Below are 16817 nucleotides of genomic sequence, written 5' to 3' on the forward strand. Positions count from 1 at the left end.
ATATGCGAACCAACAAGAAAAGTTCTTATGATGGACAATAATTCCATATTATAACAATTACATGTCATTGTAACAGTATTTATCAAATACCAAAGTACTGTTAAATCAATCGTTAGGAGTAGTTGATGAAGAGTTACAACAATGAAAAACTGTATTAGATAACAGATAACTTTTGGTAACAATGAAGTACGATTCCTTAGCCGTGTAAGATCAAAAACGGCAAGAAATGCTACGATACAAATGAAAAAGTTTAGAAAAATCACCAGCCATTGTTGTTTACTGAGCAGAACAAACCAATGAATGCTGTGTGATCAATCACACAGTATCAACTTGTAACGATAGTATAGTAATGGGATTTTGAAAGGCAGAAAACGAAAGAAGCTTTCTCGCGACATTTTGTTAGTTACATGTTCTTGTTTACTGAGCAACATAACTAAATATGCCGTGTAACCAACTATACGGTGTCCTATCGACACGTAACAATGAAATTCTAAAAAGCAACAACTTTCTTAAGACATTTTTATTGCGAAATATTGAACGAAATTGAGTTGATCTGAGTTACAGTAAGTTTTTACGTGCAAGTGTAAATAAATTTTTTTTAGCAACAATGGTGATATAAATCTCCGTTATGTGTCGTTATTGTTTACCGAGCAATTTAAAGCAGTATGCAAGGAAACCAACTGTACGTTGGAAACGAAAACCATAATTGGTGATTCCGGTGTTCCAATGGATATTTATGAACCATCAAAAACCCTCTTCATCATTATTCTGCCAATTCATTAGTACGTTGGAACAACATCGAGTTGTGACTACAGAATTTATACTCTATATACAAGGTGATCCAAAAGTCAGTTAACATTTGAATATTCAATAATTCACGGAATTTTGTACGTAGAAGAATGAAAATAGACAAGTGCTTGTGAACAACATGGGGCTTTATTGAAACGTGAAAAGAGTAGTTCAAAAAATGGACAAAAGACGGCGCTGGTCAGCAAAACATCAGTGATGCCGAATGAGAATCGTATAAATGCATTTTAATGCTAATCGTAAGTTATTTTTATCAGATGAAGCACCATCTGTTGGCTATTTTTTGTATTTATTATTATCATTTTTTACCTTTCAATAAAACACCCGTTCAAGCATGTGTGTCAATTTTTATTCCTCTCGCACTTGAATCATTTAACTTCCAAATGTTAGCCGACTTTCGGATCACCCTGTACTTAACGAATCACGGATGTGATGAAGTGAGAAACTTGAGCGTTACCTTCGACATTCAAGACTGCGTCAACCTGATCAGAGCCGTGCACGTTACTCGCGATGCAACTGTAATTCCCAATATGCTCTGGAGACACTTTCTCTATGATGTAGTCCGACTTCTTATTCGAGGTGTTGATCCGGATCCCGTGTTTCTGCACAGCGTTCATACCGTTGAATTTCCACTCGAAGTTGACCGGGACGTCACCACGTTTCAGGTTGCATAATATGCTGAGATTGTCCTCGAGAGACACGTCACCGGGAATGTACATTTGATACAGGACTGGTGGATTCGAAGCAGCTGCGAAAAAAAACCCCATAATACATTATATTAAGATTGCCATCAGAACATAATTGGATGCGTCGAATGAAAATAAATTTAAATCAGGAATTTCCGGAATGCTTGACCATATATATTTCTTCTTCAATTGAGTATATACATTTTGAGGCTTACATTTTTTAGCATAATGTACCACAGGGGTCTTAAACTCGTGGCCATCCAAGATTTTCACTGTGGATCGCCGACCATTTTTAGAAAATAGCTAGTTTACATAGAAGAAAGATCAAATTCCAAAAAATAAAATTCCTTAAAGGGCACTGTGGCCACTTAAATCTGTACTGTTGAATTTTAGAACCGAAAGATACTTTCCAGATTCAATGCTAATGCTGTGCGTTTCATACATTAAAAGGGTCGTCATAACCCGAGCCAAGGGGCCCAGGAGCCAAAACAGTTTTTGAGGCCGATGAGAATTTATATGGGGTACATATTTCGAGAGGCTAAATTCGGCATCCTAAAGCTATGCATAATTACAGATAGGCTAAAAAAAGAACCTTAATAGAAGAAGTAATTTTATAGTAATTGAAACATAATAATTTTATAATTGATTTAAATCTATAACTAATGAAAGAATAGTTACTAAAGAATGGCTAAAACTTCAAAACTAGTGATAGAAATAATTTCAGGGAGTAGTTTCAGAATCGTTAAAAGTAATTTTGAGAATTGTTACGAGTGATTTTCAGACTGATTTAGAGCAATTTTTAGACTGATTTAGAGCAATTTTTAGAATTGTTTAGAGTACTTTTGAGAATTAAGAGCAATTTTAAGAATTTTTTAGAGCAATTTTAAGAATTTTTTAGAGCAATTTTAAGAATTTTTTAGAGCAATTTTAAGAATTTTTTAGAGCAATTTTAAGAATTTTTTAGAGCAATTTTAAGAATTTTTTAGAGCAATTTTAAGAATTTTTTAGAGCAATTTTAAGAATTTTTTAGAGCAATTATCAGAATGATTTAGATCAATTTTCAGAATTGCTAAGAGTAATGTCAGAATTCTTAAAAGTATTTATTTAATACGAATTTATGGTAGGGCTATGCAGAACACATAATGAACACTCTAAAACGTGAAGAATATTAGGTGGAATTTTTTCGGAAAAAGCGTAATCAAGGCTTTAAGTATGGAGTGAAGTCCAGCTCATGCGAAAAGTGATTTTGGTACTTCAAAACAGTTCATAAGTTTGTGAAACCCTTGTTGAATAATCTCGGGAACATGTAAAAAAGTCTTTTTTTCTCAATGCGACCAAAAGAAGATAGCATCTAAGATAGATAGAACAATCAAAATGCAAACAAAGAGATCCTCGAAATGTCCAATAGGAAAAGAACCTGATGAATTTAATTCGAAACACGGACTGAGTTTCAGTGTATCGCTTGGAAAACGCCGGCTGAACATTATGGGTTGCCTTTCACAAGAGAAAAAAAAATTGTTATTTAATTACAGAAGGGCAAGGGAGAGAGAGAATCACCCCAATCTCCCCATTGACAAGAGAAACAATCGAAAGTTCAAATAGGGGATACACACGTACAAACACGTATGAGATATTAACGGTTCTTATAGGTAGTTATAAGGAAAATTACAAGGTAATAATTAAGGTATATTCTAGGTTCTTACTATTAAATACGAAGTGGAACTGGCGATGCTTCTCTGCTAAAGATATCGATCCTCACTTACCTTCTAAAAAATACACAAGGGGCCGGTTTCGGTACAAAAATGCATATCATAACACATGCTGCTAATACTGATATTCCAGCAAGACAATGACCGTAAATATTGCTCAAAAGTTGGTAGACATTACCTGAAAGGCAACGGAATAAGAGTTTTATGGGTGGTGAAGTCAAGAGCCATAACTTCAATACCACCAAGCATTCATGGATTGAGTTGAATTGACGAGTCAGAGCCAGGAATTATCTGAATTCGATTGTTTTTTCAATTGTGTGGGAAAAAAAAATGCGGAAAAATATATACCCACTGGGGTCATGGGACAAGCTCATTGAGTCCATACCGATTAGTTATACAATTCAAAGGTTCTCCAATGACGAGATGACCCATTCTACTTTATTGTAATGCCCATGACATGAGACAAAAGGCTTTTGACCCACCATACAAGTGATCAATTTTTTTCTTCTGATTTTACAAAGTGTAGATAAGAAATTTTTTGGTCATAATAGTTCTAATGAGATTCAGTGTTTGTGTTTCGTAAGATAGATTTCATTAAAATATTCAAATACGAAATTCGCAGAGAAATTTATTAATCAAAAGATTTTGTGGAGAGCGCTACTGTATATTATTTAGAGTAGTATACTCGGCCGTGATAGTCTCTCATAGATATTTGGTTACAGATTTTTGTTCACGACTCTCAATTCTTTCTGGTATACTTGACATACAATTTATTTTCTGAAATAGTTCAATCATTTTGACTAAAATAAATGTGTTTTATTTCAATATCTATATATTTTTGAATTTCAGGATTTCAAGGGAAGATACCTTTGTTATAAAATAGCCATGGGGAAAGCAGTCAAAATTATCTTTGAAAAAGTTATTATTCTACTGAGAAGCTGCAACGTTAACCACACAAATGGGACATACCGAGTATACTCGGGATAAACTGTCAAGGGGTTTGAGCATACAAAACAGTACTTTTTTCCACGTATGGAAATTTTACAGGAACTTCATTGCAAACATGAACAAACATTTTTAATCAGCTGGGTTTGCAGCTGTTATATGCTTATACTAGTGGTCTTCAACGTTTCAGACATTGCGGGCCAAATTAAACTTCCCCCAAAGCCCGCGGGCCACCATGTCCTACCGTGATATTATCAGTTATTAAGACAGTTTTACAAATTATTGAACGCTTTTACTTATTCAGAATTTATTTCTTTCATTATATAAATTTGAATTTTTAGTTATTTTCAAATAACAATTTTACTTAATTAACTAATTCTTTTTAATTAATCATTTATTTTATTAAATCTGAAATTTGTCCAGATAATTCTGAAATTACTTTTTTCATTGATTTTAAATTTTCATTATCATGAAATAATCTCTTCGTTAATTTTTTTCATGGATTGTACCTTTTTTAAACGATTCTGAAATTACTCTTGACAATTCTGAAATTATTTCTACCAATAGTTCAATTTTTTTTTTTTCAGTAATTCTGTAACTTTTTTTCATTAAAAATAAATTTTCATCTCAATTATGAAATTATTATTTTTTCAATAATTCTACAATTATTTATTTCATTGAGGCGTTTTTATCATTTCTGTGAATTCTGTAATTATAAGATAAGCCTCTCGTCATATGTAGCCCGTATGAAATAATGGGTCTCAAAAACTGGTTTGGCTCAGGGTTCCCCGAATTCGTTACGAGGCCATTTTTAAAGTAGCAAATGCAAAACGTTACTATTGAATCTGGAAAGTTTCTCGCAGTTATAAAAACAGCAGTACAGATTTCAGTTCTCTTCAACGAATTACTTTTTCTTTGAAATTTAATCGTTTTGTTATGTAAAGTAGCTATTTTCTCAATATGGTGTACGGGCCACAGCAAAAAGGTCGGAGGGTTGAAAACCTCCTCTCTTTTACTGCACCCCTTTTTCACGCCTTATTGAATTTCCAGAATGTATTTAGATTTGGTGAGGAAATCGCATCTTGATATTTCAAAATATAAAATTTAGTTGGAAATTGTTTCTACTGGTGTGCATGTATGCTATTCACTTCTGGAACAAGACGTGATATTTTAGGGTTAAGAGTATGAAATATTAAAGTAAACTTGTCATCATGAAATCAAAAGAATCTCATTATTCATGTCATCTGGATAGAAATTTAGAGCCGAATTGTTTTAAAATGGAACAGAAAAATATAACCATTATTTATAATATTTACATTTTCAACAATTCCGTATAATACAGTAACAATACAGCAGCAGCAGTTGATATCTTTTCAACTACACATTTTAAAATGTCGAAATCTGAAAATGAAAAATTTTACATGAAATAAAATCTAGCAATGCTATGTAAAAATTGAACTTACCTGAAAAATGCACGAGAAGGAAAAGTACCTTCACGATACTTGAAGACTCTTTCAAACACGGCATCTGTGGTGACTACAAACAAAAATTTCGAACAGAATGAGCTGTTTTCGCCCACAACATAGACATGAAACGAGGCTATCAGCGACTCAATATGGCAACGATAGCGCCCTACAGTGGCATTATTTAGAAACAGAAACATATTGAAATAGGAGTCATATAAATTTAACACTTAAAATGGTCAATATATTTTTTCAAGACTTTATGAACCATGGTTTATTGAGACACAAGGCTGTGTGGTGATTACGAGAAAAACCTCGTGTTTTACCTTCAACGTGGAGAGTGGTTTGGACGTGGTCTGAGCCCTCGCTATTGGACGCTTTGCAAGTGTAGTTGCCGATATCACTCTGGGATATCTTCTCGATGATGTATACCGAACGTCTTTCTGACTGGTTGATTCTGGTACCGGTCTTGGTCGAACTCTTCATGGGTTGACCGTTGACGTACCACCCGAATTCGACTGGTGAGGTTCCTCTCTTCAGACTGCAAATGATGTCGAGACTGTCTCCTAATCCCAAATCAGGAGGAACGAACAGGGGATGCAGGACTGGTACGTCAGGGGCACATCCCACTGAAAAACAGACAACAAAGTTATGATCGGATAATAACTTCTTCCGTTGACACACAGAGCTATTATTTTGTGTTTACAAAATACCATCGAATAATCGGAAAAATGAGTTTTGGTACGTTCTTGAAGTGCACGAGCCTTCTGCGTGCTTCTGGGGCTACTCAAGTCTCTTGAGCATTCCAAGAGAAATCCCCATTTCCTGAGCGATTCCAGGGATATTCAAGTCTTCTCAGCACTTCCAGGAATATTCATGACTCGAGAGTTTCTAGGAACACGTAAGTCCTCTCAGCATTCGTAAGTGCACTCAAGTCTTCCTAGCATTTCTATAGACACACAAGACTCCTGAGCATTTCTATGGACACACAAGACTCCTGAGCATTTCTATGGACACACAAGTATCCTGAGCATTTCTGGTGTGTTCAGTCTTCTGGACACAAGAATGCCTTGAGCATTTTTATTAGTACTCAAGTTCTCTGAGCATTTCTATGAACACACAAGTCTATTGAGTATTCCTAAGAATACTCAAGTCCCGTGAACATTTCTATGAACATGTATGTCTCTGGAGCATCTCTATGAATACAAATACAACGCCACAACAGGCAAATTGCCCAACGAGGTGGCTGACTTAAGAACATCATGGATCCCCGAGCAATTTTTTGGAGGCCCTACCTACCTACTACTACTACTACACCACACCTTCCCCCCCCCCCGGAACCGCCCAACGAATCGGTACATGCGGGGATGTGCGTGTACATGTAGTGAAACCTGACGTGAAGTTTTGTTGTTTCTCTGTAATGCGTGTTATGTGTAGTGCTGACATCTGCCACTAGTTTTTCTAACTATGAGTGAAGTGTTATGATTGAATGATTTATCGTTGTAGGACTGTTGCTCTCTGTGGCGAGACTTTTTAATGGGGAGATCGGCTCGCATTTGCGCCTTGAAGTTAGTTGTGAACCACAGAAAACCAACTTCAGCCGACCACCACTGTGGGGTTCGAACCCGGATCTTCGCATCGGGAGTCCGTCACTATAACCACTCGACCACCACAGCGGCATGAACATGTATGTCGTCTCTGGAGAATTTCTATGGGCACACGAGTTCCCTGAGGAATTCTATGGACACACAAGTGTCTAAGTCTAAGGGTACTCAAAACTTTATCATTTCCAGGGATACTCAAGTTTCTTGAGCATTTCTAGGTATGCGTACATAGACCTTCTACGCATTTCTAGGAGTACGTACTCCCTTTACGCATTTTTTAGACATTAAGTGGCGACGGGAGAGGAAACGAAGTAAGTAGAACGATTTGAAACGAAACATTTTTAACAATATCCTCGGGACCATGGATGGCTCTTTGAGATATCACTCAAATTTACACGAGTCCAAGGGCTTCTCTCGGGCATGATTTTTTATACCATGCGCACCTGTTGCGGAGGTGGGTAAAAGCTTTCTGAATTTTGCTTCACAAATTTCAATGCCGTTGAAATGATCAGGAAAGCATTCCTGAATCCCCTGCATGTGTGTACTGAACCCTTAACGCTAATAATTTATGAAGTAAGCTGTGGTGTGCATGCATACCAATGTTATACGTATCAAGAACACAGCATAGTCTATTACTCACCTCTGTATGAGAGACATGACACGAAAATGATGAACATCAGCCGTGGATTTTTCGACTCCATGGTGTCAGACGCCAACATCAAGGACTCGAAACCCTCAGCGAGAGTGTTGCCATGTAATCGCACGACAACATAATCATAATTCTTGGAATTAATTATAAAAATTATCTTAAAAATTTGTCGTGATTATCCAGATCATGGTTGAAATTAGTATTCATGGGATAATGTCAATGATTTTCTTTTATTAAAAAAACACATGAAAACAGATTAGAAATCACAGATCAAGGCATCTTAGCGCCATCTATCAGAGAGTTTTGAAAGATAACTTATATTATATAATCTCCGACATGTTTACATCCGTAAATGGCGTTAATAATTATCGAAATATTCGAATGATTACTTCAAAATATACCTTCGACGTTGAGAAAAGCGGAAGCCCTGTCGGAACCTTCAGAGTTCTTGGCGGTGCAGCTGTAGTTACCGACGTGTTCCTGAGACAGCCTGTCGATGATGTAATCGGATTTCTTCTTCAACGAGTTGACGATGACGCCCAGACCTGGGTTCGAACCCGCGACCGCCCCGTTCACGTGCCACACGAACTGGACGGGCAGGGATCCCCTCTTCAAGCTGCACACGATTCCCATGTTGTCTCCGAGGGCCGGATCCGACGGCATCATCAACGGGTAGAGCACCGGGGTCCCGGTTAATATGACTAGAAAAACATAAACATCATTGCAGGTACTGTGTATGGTGCTCGAACAGTATAGGAAAAAAATTTTAATGCGCAAGAAATTATGGACTCACCTGTTTGATATTCCGACATCATCACCAGAAGAAATACAGCCTTGTGTACAGTGCTGGCCATCCGTACAGCCATCGGAATCAATCAGTTAATTGCTATCGAAACCTGATTAAACGCGGTGCTTCGAAGAAGAAGCTATCGAGCGTAATCTGTCGATGAGGGGAGGGGAGCTTATTTGCGTCGCGTTGTTTGCTTCACTGTTGTAGGTCTGGCTACACAAGCGCCATAATGAGGTGAACAATGTGTATTTTTCATCATTATAGTGATTCGGTATTTTATGCGAAAAAGGGGTATATTTTTTGAAGCTATATGGGGTGTTTGTTGAAGAAGAAACAGTTCAGAGACAATATTTTAGATATATTTTTGAATGGATGTTAAAAATGAACACAGATGTAACGGGAGGAAACATCATACTTTCATATGTAAAATGGTAATGAGCACACAAATGATTTTCCTTCATGAATATGTTTTCTTGAGTCTCAAATCATGTCTTAATGCATCTCAGAAAAATTCAACGCATGTCTTGCATCTCAGAATATGTCTTGATGCACCTCATAAATAGCCTCGATGCATCTCATAAATAGCCTTGATGCATCTCATAACATGCCTTGATGCATCTCATAAATTGCCTTGATGCATCTCATAACATGCCTTGATGCCTCTCATAGCCTTGATGCCTCTCATAGACTTGATGCATCTCATAGACTTGATGCCTCTCATAGCCTTGATGCATCTCATAACATGCCTTGATGCATCTCATAACATGCCTTGATGCATCTAATAGGAACTCTCAATATTTTTTATGAAACTCATGAACTTTTTTCGCAAAACTCATATAAAACTTCTCAAAGATTTGTGACCAACATCCTTCTTGTAACTCACAACATATTTTCACAAAACTCATGACTTATTTTCACGAAACTCACGAATTCTCTTCATGAAACTCATGAAGTTTCTTCCCGAAACTCGCACAAAACTCCTCAAATATTTATGACCAACATCCATCTTGTATAACTCAAAACATTTCCTCATGAAACCCTTAGATAAACTAATGCGAATCATGGCAAACCATTGATGTACCGTATATTTGCATCGATTATGAAAAATTGATTATAACTAAGACATCAAATTCGACATTTTAGAATAATCCCCTTGGCTATTCATAAAATACAAACGTTGGTACCTTCGACGTTGAGAACAGCACTAACTTGACTCGATCCCACGACGTTGGTCACGATGCAGGTGTAGTTGCCGACGTTCTCGGCCGCCACCTTCTCTATGATGTAATCGGACTTCCTCTGCGACGTGTTGATCCGAACCCCGGGTCTCTCCTGGGCTCTCCTGCCATTGAAGTTCCACTCGAACTGCAGAGGCACGTCCCCGCGTTTCAGACCACACATTATGCCGAGATTATCTCCGAGAGACACTTCGTCCGGTATGATCAGAGGATACAGGACCGGAGCGTTACCCGCAGCTGCTGGAAGCAAAAAATCTACATTAATGGCGCATAATATACAATAATTGCTACGCTTTGAAATTTCCTATAATTATGATTGAATTTTTTACTTACCGAGTGCACGGAAGCATGCTGAGATGTATACAATTATAAACCATGACATTATGGGAGGAAAAATTTGTATCGGGACCCGACCGACTCCGCACGATAGATACTCTCCACCTCTCCGACTAAGGATTCGTACCGTTGTTTACTTCACGACTAGAGGGGAGTGTACAGTAAAGCGCCGCGTAGTGCTGAAATGCTGGAAACATGTAACAGTGTGCGTACAATAATTCGAAATTCCAAAGTCCCTAGGAGGACAAATAATTTACCAAACACTATTTTTGGTTAGGCATGTCGGTGTTTAACGTTTACCTTCGACCATCAGAGAAGCGTGAGACTCGTCGTAGCCATCTTTATTCCTAGCCGAGCATGTGTAATTGCCGACGTGTTCGGCCGTTATTTTCTCGATTGTATAATCCGATCTTCTTTCAGCCGAACTTATACGAATCCCGGGCTTCTCTGCGGCTGTGCGGTCATTGAATTTCCAATGGAACTCGAACGGGCCCGTGCCTCTCTTGATGCCACAGACGATCCCGAGGGTGTCTCCGATCGCCAAGTCAGTAGGTATGAACATCTGGTGAAGGATCGGGCTCTCTGGCGTTTTCGAGGCGGCTGTGGGATGAAAGTAAGAGACCTTGAATAATAATCTAAAGGATTTTAATAATAACATAATCCGTAGTATGAAATCAGGTTAATATGGTACGTGGACATTCTCTTCAAAGATCTCTCACGGTCATCAGAAATAATCTCCATTTACACCAGGGGGACGAACTTTTTGAAAGATTATTATGATTTCTTAATGAAAATGGTTTTTCGGATTATGGTCCACAGCAGTGATGCTCAACCTATTTTAGCCCATGGCCCCCCCCCCTTGGACTATATTTTGTTCTCGTGGACCCCTATCTTACCCAAAATCCCTAACTTCATCCAGGAGCACGACCCCTTTCTACTTATTGGATTGAATTTAGCCAAAACTCAATTCATAATGAACAAAATACAAAAAAAAAAAAAAAATTAAAATAGCATCGATCTCCGGAATCTTGGGCAAGGCACGGATCCGGGGAGGGGGGGGGGGTCATCCCTTAAGTGCTGAATCATATGGGAGAAATATAACATAGTCCAACGAACCTGCGTAATAAATCACCCCTTCCGACACATCAACATGGGTCCACTCCTATCTTAGGTGAGCTTCTTTCTTGTGGGAGTTCTATGCATGGTCGTCTCACCCTAATGGTGATGTAAGTGATGTTCAGGAGCCTCATAGTTAGCTGGAAGTATGTATACTCAGCTTATGTACACTGTACTTACACGTGAAAATCATAGTATCAAATCTACTCACGTGGCCTCCTCTATGAACATGAGGCCCATGACAACATGGGTTAAGATAGCCCTGGTTCCATGGACCTGGATTTTTAAAGTAGTCACATTTTTTCCTCAACATATTTCACTCGAAAACTTTATTTTTCTCTTCACAGCTCTCTCTCTCTCTCTCTGACCCCTTTCACCACTTGTCGTGGCTCCCCTTTCATCTGATTTTTACCCACGGCCCCTCCCCCAAGAATATCCCAGGAACACAGGGGGACATATGGCAACAGGTTGAGAACCGTTAGTGCACAGGATACAGCAGATAAGTTTTAAATTGAGATGGCTGGTGTCCAAGGGATCCAGAGCGTCACATCGGCCGTGGTTCTTCACGATGCTGTTAAGATTGCTCTCATGGTCCTTCATCTTTTCTAAGACAAGAGCACAGTCTCTCTGTCCATCATCAGTAGAAGAGCTACCCACCTGGTTACTGCGACAAACACTCAAACTCAAATCAGCATTATGCTTGTCCTTGATATATAATTCAGAGTATGGGACTCGAGCATCACTCGGCATTTCCAGTATTGATTGAGCACCACTCATTGAAGGCTGGAGATATATCAGCTTACCAATTTCCTCTTGGGCATCACAGCACCAGATACCATTAACGGGAAGGGGGAGAGGGGGAATATTCACACTTGAATCTAGTGAACCCTGCCCGGGTAGACCTCCATGCGTAACACGGCCCTGATGATGCGCCGATGGGTAATAACACCACGTACCTATCGCAACCTTCAAGATAGGCCAACAACATCAATGTACCCGAAATAACTTGCGGCACCCATGACCAATTTCACTCTCGGCACACCCCTTCCATCCTCAAAGTGATTGATAAATGCAGAAAAATATTTGCAACTTTACAATGTATATGTATATATGTTTATGTAATTTATTCCTTGGGCATAGATATGCGTGGTTCACGCAAGTCATAACTTTGTGGCACAAGAAATTATCATATGAGACAATTTTAAAATGAATTTACGAGCTAATGTTAAATATTTTACTCACCTGATACAGCGTAAAACAGTGACACTATGATATGTGTTTTCAGGGCCATTTCAGTCGTCATTATTCAGCCACCTAAAATAGGTTTCACGGGCCTGAAACTACAGAGAGGATACGAACGGAGACCATTACAACAACGGAGAAAAAAGAAGCAACAATAATGCTATATACGCGCGATGAGCCGCAAGCGCCACGTAGCGTTGAAATCGCAAACTATAAAGTAATCTCGAAACATCATCTGCGAATAATTTTCATAAATATTTTTTTAATTCCCATAATATTTTCAAAAATAGTTAACAATTCCACAGTAATAATGCCTATTTCAACATGTTTACGTACGTTACTATGAATCGACATAAAGGAAGAAACGCGATATTGTCTTATGGGGTGTAGTCCAGATGTATCCGAATATATCTGTGATGATTATTCCCTTCTCCTTTCAATGACGATGATTTCACAACTTTGAGGTATAATAATTAGTAGAGAGATTGAAACAGGACTATAATATATATAAGGCCTTTTCTTTCATTGTACCGGGTGGCAATGATTTGAGTGATCCTATTCGGAGATATGTAGAGAGAATTCTATTTAACATTTAAACATGGCATGCGGATCAACTTAGCCATTGGATTACATTCTGCCGAAGAAAATCTTTTCATACCTGATTAGACGAAACTCTGAAAAATCGAAAATGTTAAATGAAAAGGTGGGCGAAAATGTATCCAGATTACAAAGATTCTGTTTGATATGTCGATGACATGCCTAAAATCAGCATGTGCCCATCAACAGTGGTCATGAGATGATTTCTAGGAAATGACACCGAAGACATGAGAGACATTTACTGTTTTTCAGCTTCGGAAAAGTCCACACATTTTCCTGATACACTGTATTTTTCAGGAACCTCCCAAAATCGGGAATTAGTTCAGCGAAGGTTATTCCTTTAAACGAAACAGCAGAAATCCCAATCTCCTCTCACTTTCAAAATGTCGGGATTTTTTTTTTTTAATGAATAAGATTTTTCCCGATTTTCGAGGTGAAAATTAAGGAGTATAAGGAAAATTGTTCTATTGAAAAATCGATTTTATAAAATATTTGCGCTGTCAACGCCAAAATAAGAGACTTTTTAAGAAGGCGAGATATCTCGTCAATGCCGCTCAAAGAGTTCATTAAATTAGCATCATTTTTGAAGATCATGTCCTTACGGTCCATTAAACGACGTTTAAAATATAGCGCCGAAATTTTAAATAGAACTGTTTTTGGTTCTTTGAATAGTTTCATTTGAATAACAACTATATACATGTACGCCGCCAAGCGGTCAAAACGCCCTAAAAATTCGATGCTGACTTCAGTAAATGGAAAATTCATGGACCCGTAGGTGTCTTTGAATATTGCCGTTAAGTCGCCTTTACACACATGCATGGCGTGGTTATTCCTGCTGCGGGATATCTTTACGGTGCGATGGTGAGAATTATCTTAATTGGTTGATTCTCTCGCACCACCATGTGACGACGGTCATTACCGGCACAAAAATCACATGACGGCATTCATTCAAATGTTCTTATAGATGCCACTGTACGATGATATGATATTCTCTTCCAACTCTGTGGTACAATGATGGTTTCTCCTCATAGTGACTACCCTTGTTGGAAAATCACCTGAATGTTATGACTTATCTCATTAAATGACAAAAACAAAATCTGACTAGAATAGATACCTTCCACGCTGAGTATCGCAGACACGGAATCTCTGCCGTCGTCGTTCCGAGCAACGCACGTGTAGTTCCCAACGTGTTCGGCTGAGACTCTTTCGATGGTGTAGTCGGTTTTTCTTTGAAATTTACTGACCCGAACACCTGGTCTTTCGACGGCTTCCTTTCCGTTAACTTCCCATTCGAACGTCACTGGGACACTGCCGCGCTTCAGGCTGCATATTATGGAAATACTGTCTCCCAGTCCCAGATCCGGAGGCACTAGGATTGGGTGGAGAACCGGTGAAACTGCCCGAGCTGTAGAACAGGAAAAAAATTTTTAGTAATTGACTTTAATTATAACTATTTTATAGTAGTTTCTTAATCATGAACAGTCTTTTGGCTTCGACAACATCACGCGATATTCGGCCAAAGATTAGAGATTATTTCTTTTCATTCATGAAGTAGTTAAAAACGAAGCAGTTTAATGCAGGGGGTTCTTAACCTTTCTCAGCTGCGACCCAAAATCCACAACATGATCAAATTCGCGACCCATGGGCTATTTTTCATTTCAAAACGTCTTGTTAAATATTTCTGATTATAACAAAATGTTAAGGTTTCGAACCTAGTAAAACCCAGTTCGTGGTTAATTAACAGGTAGGCCTGAGCCCAGCAACCTGAAACAAACGGGGGCTTCAGGTTATTGAAAGCCTTCAATAATCCTCAAAACTATTTCTGTCATAAATACTGAATTTCCATTAATTCAGAAATTATTTCTCTCTTTCATTTTCAATTATCTTTGAATAATTTCAGAACTTTTTCTCATCAATTCTAGACACTTTTTTCTCTCTTCAATTTTCAATCCTTTTTCATTAATTCTTGAATTATTTTCATTAATTCTTGAATTATTTTCATTAATTCTTGAATTATTTTCATTAATTCTTGAATTATTTTCATTAATTCTTGAATTATTTTCATTAATTCTTGAATTATTTTCATTAATTCCTGAATTATTTTCATTAACTCTTGAGTTATTTCTCAGCAATTCTGAATTATTTTTCATCAGTTTTGGAATTATTTCTCTTTTTAATTTTCATTTATTTTAGAAATATTTTTCATTTATATTAGAAATATTATTCATTAATTTCAGAATTTCTTTTCATTAATTTCAGAATTTCTTTTCATTAATTTCAAAATTTTTTTTCATTAATTTCAGAATTTCTTTTCATTAATTTCAGAATTTCTTTTCATTAATTTCAGAATTTCTTTTCATTAATTTCAGAATTTCTTTTCATTAATTAGAAAATTTTCACTGATCCCAGATTGTAAGTGGATCCTTACGACCCATCTCGGAAGCCCCTGCGACCCGAGTTTGGGTCGCGACCCATAGGTTGAGAACATTTGATTTAATGAGTCAAATACTGATAGTATGTTTGGACCCTTCGGTTTCTTCAGTGCATTTTCGAAAGCCTACTTTTAAAACTTCAGACATATCTCAGAACCTAAGTTGGTGTAAAAACACTGAGAAATCTCCCTCAATAAAATACAGGAGATGCCTTTTTGTGTATAGAAGAGGCGTGGCCAAGTGACTTCTTGTGGTAAGAGTGTTGTGATATCTGGTTGATACATTCTTTGGTAATTCATATATTTGTCAAGCAAAAGAAAATTTATTAGATATTTGAATAAAACAAAAATAAGATAAAGCGTTTCATTTGAAAATTGAAAAAAAAAAATCATTCAAAAGAAATAAAGTTAATAAATTTTCAATTTTTTAAAAATAAATTTGGAAATTGAAAATTAGATTAGATTTTCCTACAATTTAGTTTGCAAATACTTTTCTATAATTTAACTTTTCAAATGCTTGGCTACAATTTATTTTTCAAAGACATACTCTACAATAATAAAAATTTCAAACATTCAATTTTATTTTCAAAAACACATTTTATCTTATAATTTAGTTTAAAAATTTTTTTCTTTAATTCAGTTTTAAAAAAAACACTTTTCTACAATGCAGTGTTCAAAAACACTTTTCTATAATGCAATGTAAGAAAACACTTTTCTATAATGCAGTGTTCAAAAACACTTTTCTATAATGCAGTGTTCAAAAACACTTTTCTTTAATGCAGTGTTCAAAAACACTTTTCTATAATGCAATGTAAGAAAACACTTTTCTTTAATGCAGTGTTCAAAAACACTTTTCTACAATGCAGTGTTCAAAAACACTTTTCTATAATGCAGTGTTCAAAAACACTTTTCTATAATGCAATGTAAGAAAACACTTTTCTATAATGCAGTGTTCAAAAACACTTTTCTACAATGCAGTGTTCAAAAACACTTTTCTATAATGCAGTGTTCAAAAACACTTTTCTACAATGCATTGTTCAAAAACACTTTTCTACAATGCATTGTTCAAAAACACTTTTCTATAATGCAGTGTTCAAAAACACTTTTCTACAATTTAATTTTCGAACACTCTTTTCTACAATTTACTTTTCAAACACTTTTCTACAATTTAATTTTCAAACACTTTTTCAGAATTTATTTTTAA

At 36.9% G+C, this 16817-nt stretch overlaps 1 protein-coding gene across 13 annotated transcripts in view; it reads right to left on the reverse strand.

Annotated features, from left to right (window-relative positions):
- The window catches only part of LOC149071021 (cell adhesion molecule Dscam1-like), a 91756-nt gene that overhangs the window by 43572 nt on the left and 31367 nt on the right, over positions 1–16817 (reverse strand). Inside the window, exons 2-4 of one of the 13 annotated variants that reach the window (XM_089248362.1) lie at positions 14448–14587; positions 11156–11161; positions 10528–10672 (exon numbers count right to left, since the gene is read on the reverse strand). The exons of 6 other annotated variants lie outside the window; for them this stretch is intronic. In XM_089248362.1, the coding sequence (XP_089104488.1) occupies positions 10528–10672; positions 11156–11161; positions 14448–14587 (291 nt within the window). Of the gene's footprint in view, positions 1–1264; positions 1556–5610; positions 5714–5936; positions 6240–7854; positions 7938–8264; positions 8565–8656; positions 8786–9837; positions 10132–10224; positions 10308–10527; positions 10828–11155; positions 11162–12585; positions 12687–14296; positions 14588–16817 lie in introns of those variants that run through there. 6 more of the 13 variants (XM_089248352.1, XM_089248361.1, XM_089248350.1 and 3 more) reach the window with 6 other exon arrangements.

Source organism: Pholcus phalangioides, unplaced genomic scaffold (assembly GCF_987345545.1).
Source record: "Pholcus phalangioides strain wild (caught in Gottingen) unplaced genomic scaffold, Ppha-v1.0 ptg000020l_1, whole genome shotgun sequence".
NCBI classification, from domain to species: Eukaryota; Metazoa; Arthropoda; class Arachnida; order Araneae; family Pholcidae; genus Pholcus; species Pholcus phalangioides.